General features: G+C 46.1%; 1 protein-coding gene across 2 annotated transcripts; it reads right to left on the bottom strand.

Annotated features, from left to right (window-relative positions):
• Positions 1-3,663: 3,663 nt before the first annotated feature.
• Positions 3,664-12,136, bottom strand: gpr171 (G protein-coupled receptor 171). Of its 2 annotated transcripts, none has more exons than XM_063493739.1 (5): positions 11,938-12,136; positions 6,207-6,452; positions 4,869-5,075; positions 4,604-4,732; positions 3,664-4,434 (listed from the first exon to the last, which is right to left on the bottom strand). In XM_063493739.1, the coding sequence occupies exons 2-5, from the start codon at positions 6,372-6,374 to the stop codon at positions 3,907-3,909; spliced, it is 1,032 nt and encodes a 343-aa protein (XP_063349809.1). In that variant the 5' UTR covers positions 6,375-6,452; positions 11,938-12,136; the 3' UTR covers positions 3,664-3,906. The 2 variants fall into 2 exon arrangements, with proteins under 2 accessions (XP_063349809.1, XP_063349808.1); XM_063493738.1 differs by lacking the exon at positions 11,938-12,136 and adding an exon at positions 10,348-10,440.
• Positions 12,137-14,020: the final 1,884 nt, after the last annotated feature.

Here is a 14,020-nt window from a genome sequence, read left to right as displayed (position 1 = left end):
TGGAGGATTTGTCGGCCATTGTTGCCTTTAATATTTTTTATTTGTTCTGACCTGATTAAAGCCCGATGTTTATGAGCACTGAGATGTGAAGCCTCCTTTTAACACAAAAGAATAAACTATTATTATCTTATGAGATCAGAGTTTTGTTTTTTTTTTCTTTTACTGATGAGACTAAAAACAAGTCGTCCGCCCTCTGAGGCCTTTATTTCATTTAACGACCGTCCCAAATACAGCAGCTGCAGCTCCAAGTGCAAACAGCAGGACGCTGTCGTCAGGCAGATCCTCGGCTCGTACCCTGTTACCAAGCCCCACTGCAACTGTTGGCCCCGGCCTCTGCCCACTGTCTCCACAGTGCATATTTGAAATGGTGAGGCAGGGAGGAGCATGGCAGAACACATGGCTGTGCACTCTCTGTTATCAGCTCACATGTCCTCATAAATAACAGTTTTAACTCAAAGCCTCCTGATTTGAGTGAACTGCCCTCAGAAAGCTTTGACTCGACTCCAGGATCAAATATTTAAGCTCAGAGGCTGAAAAACTGAGCAAAGCACCAAACCTGCAGTTCTTCTAATGTCCACCGGAGGCTCCAGCAGTGAGTCCGTCAGTGTTTACGGGGCCTGTGTCCTGTATGTTTGCTGTCAGCATCATGTGACAAGCAGCTCATATCTGCTGAGGTGTCCACAGCTGTCTGGGCATCTCCGACTTTGTCAGCGACATTTCTGCGATTCCGGAGAACGAGAGGGAATTTCAGAGGTGAAAGCAGCTCATAGTCTGTTTTACAGTGACACGGACGCTCATCTGCTGGATGTGAAAGGCCTTCAGCATGTGCAACAATCTGCTGACAGATCCCAGCTGTGCCTCTTTGTGTCTGTTATCACTGCTGTGGCTGTCCACATGAGCCAAACCCCAAAAACTCCAACAGCCACCAACAAGATCGCTGCCTGTGATTGGTGTTCCATGGGTGATACAGACTTTTGAATCACTTTATTCAGGAAAATCACAACTATGGGATAAATAAAGTCCATCCTTCATCATTGTCCTCACCTGTGTATCCATTTCATGGCACAGGTTGGAGCCTATCCCAGCCTTCAGTGGGTGAGAGGTGAAGTTCACTGTGGACAAGTGTTCAGTCCGTGACAGGACGGACAGATGAAGTGTGTAGGAAAAGAACAAGAACAAGAACATTTTCCAGAATCTTAAAATAAGCATTTTTTAGTTTAAAAAGCTGAAATAGTTACAAATGTATCCAAATATTAAAGCTACAAATGAGAATAAAATACATCTGCAGTACTGTAGAAGTGTTCTTACTGGAGGCAGATGATGTCATAACCTACAAATAGCTGCTCTCAGCTATAATCCATATATTACATGTTTGTCTATAATATCAGTGTTAGCCACGTATTATCAGTGAGACGCCATCTTTAATGACGTCTCCTGTCAGCAGCTCGGTCCACGTGTCCTCACGCACGTCTCCTGAATGTTTTAGTCTAAATGATGCGATCCGATTACGTTTGGTACGCTACGTCTCCAAACAGAAATGCAGAGAGATTTTTTAGAGACAAGCTTTATTTTCACTCTTTAATGTTCAGACTGTAATCTGTATTGGCCACCGTGAGGCTTGTTTAACCGTTATTATAAGCTGCTGTAGATAATTTCATACGTGCAGTCAGAAGGTCAGGCCCTGGATCCACTCCATCAGGTCAGGAATGTGAACGGCTGCAGGAGCTCCATCCTCCTGCTTACAGTATCATAGGGAGATACTTCATCTTCTTTGATTGTTTTTAATCTTAAACTACCAAAAAACTTTAATTTGTTCACAGAAAATGATAAAAAATGGACTCAGGACCAAATCCTGCAGTTCCTCTGATGTCCACCAGAGACTCCAAAAGGACAAACATGTTTATGATGTTTGGTCTCCAACGTTAATTTCACCTTTAAAACTCAACTTGAATTGTATTAAAGCCTAACGTTTGCATTATTAGAGGTGTGGCCTCTGTGACTGACAGGTGGATGGGGACACAGGTAGCTGTAGCTGCTAGCTGTGTGCTAGGCGTCACCTCAGCTAACTGGAGTCCCTGAACTGGACCTCTGGACCTTGTTTGTGCTGTTGGAGCCTTTTTAATGACATCATCTGATCAAAAATATGACTGCTGTGAGGTTACTGTAGTAACAGACCATTTATGGTTGGCTGGTACTAGCAGGAGCTTGCTAGCCAGGCTGAGTAGCATTAGCTGATAGCATATGCTCTTAAATCAGTTACCGTCACTGTGATTTGTGAACAGTCTGTGGTAACAACTACAAACACTGACTGTGGGGTCCATAGGGACTAAGTAAAGCGCTATACAAATACTGGCCATTTACCATTTACTGACTAAGCTACAGAAACCAGAGGTAAGTTTATTCAAACTTATAAGCCTTATTTGTCTGTTATACTGTTTCTTTTATGTCCTGGTTCCTTACTGCTCTGACTGAGGCTCCTCCTTTTTCAGGGTCCATTTTCCTTTGGAGATATTCAGTTGTCTTTCTGCTTCAAGGTAAAGTTGGGCAAATCGATATTATCGACGCTGGTATTGGTATCAGTTAACGTGAACATCATTTCCTGAAGCAGGATTAACATGAGTAAGTATGACTGAAATAAGAAAAAGCACATGCCGTTCACTTTAATCACTAACTAGTTTGGCCCATTGTCATCATCTTCTTCCTGGGACAGCAGCACTCTGACCTGACCTCTGTAAACTGTGTGAGGTCAGTCACTCATCGTGGTGCTGATGCACGCTCAAGCATCCAGGTAAGTAAATCCCAAAAGGTTGATTCTGTTCATCTGGACGTTTCAGTGGGAGAAACATTTTGTCATCATCAGGTGACGTCTTCAGTCTCAGCTGACTGCAGGTTTCAACCTTATAAACAGCACATTTGCACAATGACGGAAACCAGCAGCACTGAAGGAACGTGAGGGAAAGACCATCTCTGAATGGAGGAGGGGGCCTAAGGGTACATCTGTCACCATCGTACAATGCTGTGATGTTGCAGCCATTCCCCAACTCTCTGTGAATGGGACTCATGGTCATTGATCAGTGGGCTTTGATCAATGGTCATGAGAATTTGCATATTAATGATAATGAACTGACCTCCCAGCCTATTGTTCATTCAGTGGTTTAGTTTCAGTCATTATGCAAATGTACTGTTTATAAGGTTGAAACCTGCAGTCAGCTGAGACTGAAGAAGTCAGCTGATGATGATGATGATGAAACGTTTCTCCCATCGTGGTGTTAGATTTCAGAAAGGACGGTTATCTAGGATATGCCTATTGGCAAAAGACTTCTTCAATAAAGTTCCCAAGACACACTTTAAGTACATCATCATCATCATCATCATCATCACAGTGTTTAGATTCTGCTTTCTGACCTGTTGTCATGACATTAAAAATGTTTTTTTGTTGTGGTATTTAGCTTTAATAATTGTGTCCTCTGTTGAAAAGGATAAGAGGGATATTATAAGGTTCTATAAGGTTTCAGGTGAGGAGCACTGTGATGAATACTGGTTACTGCTGCCCTCTGCTGGTGACAGGCACTCACAGCACTTAAAAGGACCAATCGGGTTTGTTTTCTTTGCTCCATCTTTATGAATTAATAATAATAATAATAATAAGTTACAGTCCCCATGTAACAGCATCACAGAGTTTTAATAATTTCACCTGTTAGTCCTCATTTTATTAACATCCGTCACACTGATAAAAACTGAACAGTGAGTAATAATCTCTAAGTTTAATAAGTTGAATCCTGTTGAACATGGAGGAGCGTCTGTAAGTCTTTAGTCCATGTTTGTAGTCTTTCAAGAGTGCATTTTAAGCTAACAGTTTCCAGTCATTGTGCTAAGCTAACTACCATCCTGGAGGAGACGGTGCGGTTAGCATGCAGCCTCCTGCTGTGCAGAGGTCGCCGGCTGCATCATTTCCTTTGCCGCCTCTTCCTTTGCGTCTCTGATGGCGTGGTTTCCGAGGCAGGGAAACAGCTTTCTGATGGCGTGTCTGAACGGGGCGTTAAGGTAGAAGAAGATGAGCGGGTCGAAGCAGAGGTGGAGCACGCTCAGCAGCAGAGTGGACTCCTTCCCCAGAAACAGCCGCTTCTTGGTTTCACAGTCTGTGATGACTTTGGTCTGGGCCAGCGTGTATGGCGTGCGGACCACGTGGTAGGGGACGAAGCTGAATACATAGGCCAACGCCACAGCTGCCACGCTTGCCGCCACCCTCCTGGCGTTCGCCCAGAGTTTGGGGTCGCTGCGGCTGCGCAGGAGCTTTTTGACAGCCAGGGTGCTGGAGATGAGCGTGGCGGCGGAGGCGTTGAGGAACAGCGCCGTGCAAAGGAAGACGGTGAGGGCGTGCCAGTGGAGGCTGATGTCCTTCTTCAGTGAAGAGCAGCTGAGGTAGGTCTGCTCCTGCAGGAGCAACAGAAACACACAAGTCTGAGGCACAGCGTCACCTCCTTCTGCTCAGAGGACAAAACGCCTCCAAGAGCTGCTGCAGGCCTGCATGGTGCACTTTAGACATGTGAATCGTGCACCTCCAACGGTCACAGAGGCTTTATTGTCAGGACTGTTGCCTTACCTTGACCTGTTTTATGGGCAGGGCCATGTTGGGCACCATGATGAGCAGCAGCAGCAGCCAGACGACCAGCGACAGCAGCCGGGCGAAGCCGACCTCCTGCAGCCGCAGAGAGCGCACAGTGTGGCATTCCTGCAGGAGGACACTCACATTCTTGTTTCTGACGTCTGAAAACTATTTCAATCTAAACACATAAGAAAGACCGCACGGTGCGCGGTGCCCGCTAACCAGAGCGCTGCTTCTGAACATTCAGAAGGCAGGAGAGTACCTGCAGGTAGCGGTCCGTGATGATGAAGGCGAGGAAGGCGATGGATGCGTAGAGGCTGATGTAGATGGTGACGGCGCTGGCCTGGCAGTGGAACACCATGAGGTTCCACGGCGCCACCCCGAGGTCCTTCATGATCTTAAAGGGCAGCGCGAGCAGGAGCAGCAGGTCGGCCACCAGCAGGTTAATCAGGTAGATGCTGGCGCTCTTCTGCTGAGGGACACAAAAACATCTAAACATGGACTCAAATCATCAGCTCTGCTGCTACAGCCACCTGTGCTGCAGCTGCTTTAATACAATTTAACCAGGTGAGTGTTTAAAATAAATCACACTTCATGCATTTGTTGTGAAGCAGTTCTGTTGGACCTTTTAGAATGCGGGTCTGTGGAGACTGACTCACTGTTGGAGCCTCCAGTGGACATTAGAGGAACTGCAGCTCTGGGGAAAATAAATAAATTCTAACAAATTAAATTTAAAATGACTAAAAAGTCTTTGAATTTGTCCAGAACCTGGAGTTTGGGTAAGGTAGGAGTACTTATACCACACAGGGGTAAAATGTTCATGGGTGTTTTTAAGGCTGTACTGAAGCGTCTTAAGCCCCTTTTTCATTAGTACCTAATCGGATCAACTTGGCAACCGTTCGCCACGGTTTCCAGGGTTTTCCATTAGGTCATAGTACCTGCTCGCCCAGGCAGGTACTAAAATGTGACATCATCAGACTGCATGCCACCTATTGGCCGGTCAGAAGCGCCACTCGATGAGTCATGAGAGCGTCTCACTCACAAAAATTAAAACTGTCATTTTTTAAACTTGGCAACAAAGGAAAGCAGCAGGTTTATTCTTGCCTCGACGTCCTTTGTTGTAGCGTTCGTATCGCATACTGATTATGTCGCTGGCCACACAGATGCGTTGCTATGACGACAAGCACGCACACTGGGTTGTAGTGGAAAACCAGTTGATCTGAGCAGTTACTGATGCAAAAGGACTTTAAATCTGCGTTCTTTTTGTCCACATCTCCATCTGAGAGCTTTGAGCTCAGAGGAGTCAGAGGCTGACGGACGATTTCATTTTAAAGCTTCATTTTTAAAACCTCGACTTTCTAAATCTTCTTCTATGTCCGAGGAAAAGAGAAGCTTACAGTGAGTCACGGGGTCAGACAAATCCTCATTCCAGCTCATTTCACCATAACTGACCACAAATCCTCACATCACTTCTTCTTCTCTTATCTAATACGTGCTCTTCAAGCACCTTTACACTGTCATGTGACACCTCGCCACAGGACATTCACCTCACTTTTCACCTCATGTGTGACCTCGGGTTATCTCGAGTCGTCCCGCCTACCTTGGCTCTGGGGCTGCGGATGAACGCCCACACTGACACCAGATTTCCAGGCAGACTGATGATGAAGATGAGGATGTAGACAACTGTGAAGGGTCCCATCTGGTCGTTGACGATGCAGGGCTTCTCCTCCGGAGCGCCGCCGGTGCTGAGATTGGTGGCAGGAGTCATCGTGAGGTGATGTGGCGCTCGTCGGGAGGTGAAAGCAGAGAGGCTGCAGGGCTGCTCACAGCGGCGTTCACTGTCGGCCTGAAAACAGGAAGAGGATCAACTCCAAAGGTTAAACCACAAAATCTCATTTGTATTACAGCGTCGGATGAATTCATCTCGCTCTGTAGAAGCGCAGAGAGATCGATCGAGCACACGTTAAAAACATGTGATTGTGCATTTTTATCTGTCTGCACTGAAAGTGTTGCAGTCAGTTTAAACACACTGGTTTCATTTCTTTCCCAGCACCTGCAAAAAATGTTTTTATTTCATAATTATTTCACATATTTGGCAGTGGATCCATGAGAAGCATGAAAAAGTGGCCAGTTTAGGTACAGGTGCATAGATGTGTAGGCGGGCACGAATGTGTTAAAGGGTCGGTGAGAAGGAAAGCAGTGTAGGTTGACAGGGAAAAGTGGAAAGCTCTGCAGTAGGAGGGAAGCAAAGAAGAAGCAGGAAGGTTTGAGGTGGGAAGGAGGTGCTGTAGCTGCTGGCACGAGCCAATGAGAGTTTATCCTTTTAAACTGTGAGAGGTCATTGGCCAAGAAGGGGGCGGGGCTCTGAGAGATCCCAGCGTACGCAAGTGGTTCACTCAAACTGTTACTTGCAAGTTTGCAAATCTGCAGCAGCTGTGACACACACACACACACGCATGTCTGGTTTGCTATCCTCGTGGGGACATCCCATTGACATAATGCTTTCCCTAACCCTTACCCTAACCCTAACCATAACCTAATTGTAACCCTGACAGTAAAACCGCATTTTGAGTGTGAAAATTGCTTTCAACCCCGAGGGGACCTGGATTTTGGTCCCCACGGTGCAGAAAGTCCCCACCAGGATAGTAAAAGTCAGATTTTGGTCCCCACCAGGATAGTACGAACCCGTACACACACACACACACTTGTTTTCATATCTTAGTGAGGACATCTAACTGACATAATGTTTTCGCTAGCCGCTTACCCTAACCATCAAAAATGAATGCTAACCATAACATAACTGTAACCCTGACACTAAAACCACACTCTGAGTCTCACACATGCCTTCAAACTCGTGGGGACGGGTTTGTCCACATAAGGGCTGTTGGTCCTCACAAAGATATGTAAACATGGTACACTCACACACACACACACACAAACACACTCACACACACTCACACACACACACACACACTCACACACACACTCACACACACACACACACACACACACACACTCACACTCACACTCACACACACAAACACACACACACACACACTCACACACACACAGTCACTCACTCACTCACACACACAGTCACTCACTCACTCACACTCACACACACACTCACACTCACACACACAAACACACACACACACACACACACAAACACACACACAAACACACTCACACTCACACACACTCACACACACACACACACACACACTCACACACACACACACACTCACACACACACACACACAAACACACTCACACTCACACACACTCACACTCACACACACAAACACACACACACACACAAACACACACACACACACAGTCACTCACTCACTCACACACACACAGTCACTCACTCACACACACACTCACACTCACACACTCACACACACTCACACACACACTCACACACTCACACACACTCACACACACACTCACACACACACACTCTCACACACACACACTCACACACACACACACACACACACACACTCACACACACACACACTCACACACACACACTCACACACACACTCACACACACACACACACAAACACACTCACACTCACACACACTCACACACACACTCACACACACACTCACACACACACACACAAACACACACTCACACACACACAGTCACTCACTCACACACACACACTCACACACACTCTCACACACACACACTCACACACTCACACACACTCACACACACACTCACACACACACACTCTCACACACACACACTCACACACACACACACACACACACACACACACACAGTCACTCACTCACTCACACTCACACACTCACACACACACACACAAACACACACTCACACACACACAGTCACTCACTCACACACACACACACACTCACACACACACACAGAGAAACAGAGACACACACATTAAAATCAGAGCAGCAGCAGCACAGACACGTTTCTCTGTGCACAAACATTTACTCGTCTTTATAAGAATTTAAACAGCTGCTGCTGTAAACAGGACGTGCTGATCAGCCACGCAGTCTCATCTGATCTTAGCTGACATGTGTCCGTGTCCGTGATGTGACTCTGTGTTCAGGGAACTTTGTCCCTTCAGCGTAAACAGACTTGAAACAGGACCTGACACAGAAACTGAGGTTTACAGCCGACGGCTTCAAACACTCAGCTGCACTAAATTTCCTCTCGCGCTCACAGTGGAAATCCAGCACGCCTACAATTTCGAACTCACAGGTTTTTGTCAATAAGTTTTGAAATCAGAGGAATCATCATGAAGCGCCCTGTTTGAAGTTTGTTAAAGCGTCTGGTTTACCTCAGATCTCTCACCATCTAAACCCTGAAAACAAGCAGCAGCTACTGAATCCTCCCGATGTGCCCACAGAGCTGCTCCTAGCTGGTTTCAGGTCTTCTTCATCTTCTAACAAGCTCCTCTCAAACTTGTTATTTATGATGTTTTTAGATGTTTTCTTATTGTGAATCATTTCCTGTTATCTACATTATTATAAGCAGCCACAAACCAGACAAACTGGACATCTTATAAAACATTAAACCAAAAGTTCTGGTTTTGAGGCTCAGTACAGACAGCAACATGCTGGAGTTGTTAGCCGGAGCATTTATGAATGTAACTGTCACGTAAACATAAAAAGGCTGAGAAGCTGCTTTCTATGTTTACATACGAGCCTCTGACCTCTGAGCATTTCTGCTTTTTTAGAAACAGCAGCGAGCTGTGACAGAGCCGAGGTGTGAGACGGGCACATGCTGAGGTGCAGGATGTAAAATAAGCTCTGTGGTCGCAGCAAAGCTGTGTGAAGCAGGAAGTCAGAGAAAAGAAAGCTCGCGATCACGGGAGCTCATTTTCATGTCGAAGAAAAACAAACTGATGCAGATTCTGTGATGACAGCTGCAAACCATCAGCACGTATCCTGTCCTGGTGATAATCCTCTCAGAGAGGATCAGCAGGTAAGAAACATCCTGTAACGTTGAGTCAGGATCACAGATCTGCTGCATTTAACTGGGAAAACATTTCTTTTTGATCCCATCAAACCCCCAAAACTGAAATAATTAAAACACCAAAGCTGAACTGAGCCAGCCGCTGGGATCTGCACACATTAAACAAGTTATTTCCACCTGCTGCTGCACAAAAAGTCACATTTTAATTTTCACAAATCCACCCTCCGTAATAAAACATCACTCGTGTCATATTTTGACTTCCAAAAAAGAGGACCATTGGTCAGCCTACTCATGTCCTTCAGTTTTCCTCACTCTGAAGGTGATTCTGTCCCAAAAACATTCGCTTTCCGCTAACGCTTAGAGCGTGGCGTCCTCCCTCCACGGCGCTCGTTTCTTAACGGTAACTAGACGTTAGAAGTTAAAGTCGGGTGACCAACCGTCCTCTTTTTTTGCACTTGTTGACTTGTAAAAGCCTATATGACATATTTTATTTCACCATTCATTAACGGCACAGAAAAGGCATCATTTAAATATGTTAAAACTTTCTTTAAACAAACAGTATTATCAAAGTTCTTCATGACTGAGCCAAGTGTCCTTTTCAAAATATGGTCATCCTAAGTTAAAGTCCGGCTGAAGCGGCTGAGCGTGGTGGTTGAAAGTGATGCTATCAGGAGGCCGCTGCTCGCTTCACGCCCCAAATCAAAATGGAGGATGCCAAAAAGCACCCTGGGGCGCTATGATGTCCCCAACACTTGCAGAAAGGTGTTTTACCTTAACAGTTTTTCCCATGAGGGCCTCATTCGTTCTGAAAGAGCTCCCCGTAGATGGAACAGGAAGTCCTCGAAGTTCTCAGCCCAAACCAGGAGAACGTGGCCTCAGACACGATCTGACTTCCTCTCTGTCTGTGGCTTCACCTGAACACTGGCTTTTTTCAAGCCTCACAAACACCAGTATTTTTAATCAGACAGGAGAAGAGAGCGCTCGTCTTCAGGACTATTTTCAGCAGCGGATGAATCCACATTCTGTGAATATTTGTGGCAGGAGGACGACGCATGTGCACCCAAGTGAAAATAAACTGCGTTGCCAACAGTGGGTCATTTTTCATCCAAATAAGGAGAATAAAGCAGGAAAATTTAGACGAAGGAAATCGTCTGTACTGAGTCACACAAACTGGGGGAAAATCAGCTTTACAGAAAGTGACACCGGGGGTTTAGCTTTCTTTGAAAATGAAGAGTCATCTAAAGGTCACGGCACTCAGACACCAGGGTTTGGGACTAGAATTTCCACCTGCAGCTGCAGTCTTATGATAAACAAGCAGAGGAGGCAGAAATGTCCAAACCCGTGTCAAGACCACAGAGACACGAAGAGGTGAAAGCTGAAGGAGAGAACAACGAGTCCCAAGATGCATTTCAGCATGTGCCAAGGAAGGTGTGCCCAGGAACCTGCCGCTTTTGGATAAATTCAGTATTTTTATCCCCTGAACCTTAAAAAAGGAACAGCCTGTATATAAAAGATGGACACCATAGTGTTTACACACTGGTTTGCAGACTTTGGATTTTGTATCACAAACGGGGTCCAGAGGTCCAGTTCAGGGACTCCAACGAGCCGAGGTGAAGGCCAGCAGACAGCTAGCAGCTACCTGCCAGTCAAAGAGGCCACGGCCCCAATCATGCAAACTTTAAGCCTTGAAACAATTAAACAGGTGAGTTACGTGCAGTTGTTGTGAGGAAATGAGCTAAACCGTTTCTGTATCAGGCTGTAAACATGTTTTACCTCACTGCTCGAGCCCCTGCTGGATGTTAGCGGAACGCAGCTTTTGGTTCTTCATTTGTAATCCTTTAACATAGCAATGTGAAATATTGAGGAGAGGTTAGAAAATAAACCTACACGCTGTAAAAGTTGTGAAAAGATTACCAAACTGTCACAGAGGTGACATTTCCTGTTCTAAATCAATCAAACAACCCCAAAGACACACAAGCTCAGCACGAAAGGATGTAAAACCACCAGAGTGACACGAAAGCGACCACAGAGACGTGACAGGATCAGACAGAAAACTACTGAAAGGAGACGACGAGAGAACGGGAGCAGGAAGAGAAACGAAAATGACTGTCTCAGATCACAAATCTCAACTCTGTTAGTTCATTATTTCACAGTGTGTGTGTGTGTGTGTGTGTGTGTGTGTGTGTGTGTGTGAGTGTGTGTGTGTGAGTGTGTGTGTGTGTGTGTGTGTGTGTGTGTGTGTGTGTGTGTGTGTGTGTGTGTGTGAGTGTGCCGGTCATCCATTTCACATGGTCCCCCTTGAAACAGACAAACATTCCCACACAGTCACGATCGCTGCGTCGTTTCCCCTTAAAAACAAACCTGAGTGAATCTTCAGCTCCCGCCTCGTCCCCTCCCGGGCTCTCGGACCACGTGTTGGATCCCTAAGGGACTGAGCGGGCCCTCCGGCTTCTCTTCGGGTCCTCTGGGTGCGTTTGATTCGGTGTGTCAGTGCAGATCATGTGCTCGGAGCTGCGGAAGCTGCAGACAGATGGAAGGTGTTTTCCTGCCTGTTAGCAACACGCTGCTGCTGTCGTCAGTGTGACCACAAGCCCCGCCTCCCTGACACACACACACACATGTGCATATTGAAGGCGTTTCCAGCAACTGAGTTGTGAGTAATGATTCTTTACAGATAAATTTAGAGACTTCTGGTTTATCTGGCGAGGCTGATCGGCACTTATCAGCTTTTAGCAGAAGTGGAAAAAAAAGTTAAAGTCCACAGAAGAGAGGAAGGGGAAGATCTCTCTCTTTAACAGTGAAAATGTCAGCTTTAGTGAAAGTAGAGAGTAATAAATGTGCTCTAAATAAATGGTTAGACATCACAGCCCTGAGAGCAGAAATCCCTGAGAGCGAGCGACGTCCACAGGTGAGTTCACACCTGCGGTTCCTCTGACCCGCTGCAGCTCATCAAGCTCTCTGTGTTTCTTTAACACGAGCACACACTCGGAGCTCAGCCCAGCAGAGCCGCCGTGTGATGTCACGTCAACACGGAGCAACATCTCGCTCCACGTTGGATGTGAGCCGCGATGAAAGAAGCCCTGAGGGAAAAACACGCGCCCGGCACGTCTGCAGCTATGAACGTCCTCAAATTCAGTCAGAAACACAAAGACACCGAGTCCTGTGGACAGGCGGGCAGCGCGGACGTCTGTGTGAACGTGATAACTCGAGAACAACACTGAATCTCAGTGACCTCAACTTAAAGGTCAGAGGTCAAGTTTTCTGAAAATCGAGGTGGAGGAAACGTAGGATTTTCATACCGTACCTGCTGGGAGGCCGAGGGTGAGGCACGAACTCCCCTCTGAGCCTGCTTTACAGCCTGAGTTACACACAGTTTGCACAGAGACTGTGATGATTAATGCTTAACCTCAGGAAGATACGCACAACTACAGCAGGTGTCGTAAACACAACAGCACAAAGCTACACCGCTTGTGTTTGTTTTAATTAACGAGGGAAAATGCACATAAACGAATTCATCACAGGAGCGTGTGGATGATGTGATGGATTTAGCCCCGCAGGCTCATTTTCATGTGCGGTGCCTGCATGTAGATGCATGCAGGTGACACTTAAAGGCAGTGAAAACATGTAAGCGCAGCCAAGAGCAGGAAGCATGATGAATGATAAGATGGAGAGTCATAAACCAGTGTGAGTCTCTGATGAAGAGAAAAGCATAGAAACAGTCAGGGCTGTGCTTCTTACGCTGCAGCTCGCTGTTTGTGCTGCGTCCCTGCAGGAAGTGTCTGCTGGATGCGGATGTGTAGGAGGGCAGGACGCGCTGTGATATCTGCAAATTGAATCACGCTGTTAAAAAAAACACGCGACAGTGCGCTGTGTGAATGAACGTGAAGGAACTGAGAAACTCTTTGCAGGGAAAAGACTTACAGCTGCTTCACGCACAGAGATAAGAAAGCGCAGTTACACAAATGTCACACACTCGCTGCTCCATCATTTCAGATGATTCTCAAATTGAATTCATGTCCAGAAAAATGACGCAGGCAGACTACGATAACAGGATGTGATGTCACAACATGTGCAGGACGTATTTCTTTGTTATGGAAAAGAAATTAAAATCACCATAAATAAACAGGAGCGGTGATTTCTAGAACTTTGTGTTTAGTTTCTTACCGATGTAGGCTGAAAGTACACAGTAACATTTCATTTAACTTAAACGTTTCTGTGCAAGAATCAGAAGAGAAACAGCGAAAGCTGTGTGTTGTGCGTGAAACAGGAATGACGTCTCCGTAAGTGCACACGCAGCAGCTGTGAGGCGAAAGCGCTGAAATCAGATAAAACGTACAAAGCGAAAGAAAACGAAGACAGTCTGCTGACCTGTCCCGTGAACACCGGCGTCGTGACGTTTATTTGTTTGCGGTCGCTTCGTGTATGAGAATATTTTATTGGTCAA

This window comes from Pelmatolapia mariae, linkage group LG14, assembly GCF_036321145.2.
Source record: "Pelmatolapia mariae isolate MD_Pm_ZW linkage group LG14, Pm_UMD_F_2, whole genome shotgun sequence".
Lineage (NCBI taxonomy): Eukaryota > Metazoa > Chordata > Actinopteri > Cichliformes > Cichlidae > Pelmatolapia > Pelmatolapia mariae.
This window is presented reverse-complemented; position numbering and strand designations above follow the sequence as displayed.

Bases quoted from the DNA above. Each gene is read 5' to 3' on its own strand.
- gpr171 (XM_063493738.1), bottom strand. The intron at 5,076-6,206 runs GTAGGCGGGACG...GTCCCTCAGCAG, and splicing joins TCCGCAGCCCCAGAGCCAAG to AAGAGCGCCAGCATCTACCT. The intron at 4,733-4,868 runs GTACTCTCCTGC...GTCCTCCTGCAG, and splicing joins TCACGGACCGCTACCTGCAG to GAATGCCACACTGTGCGCTC.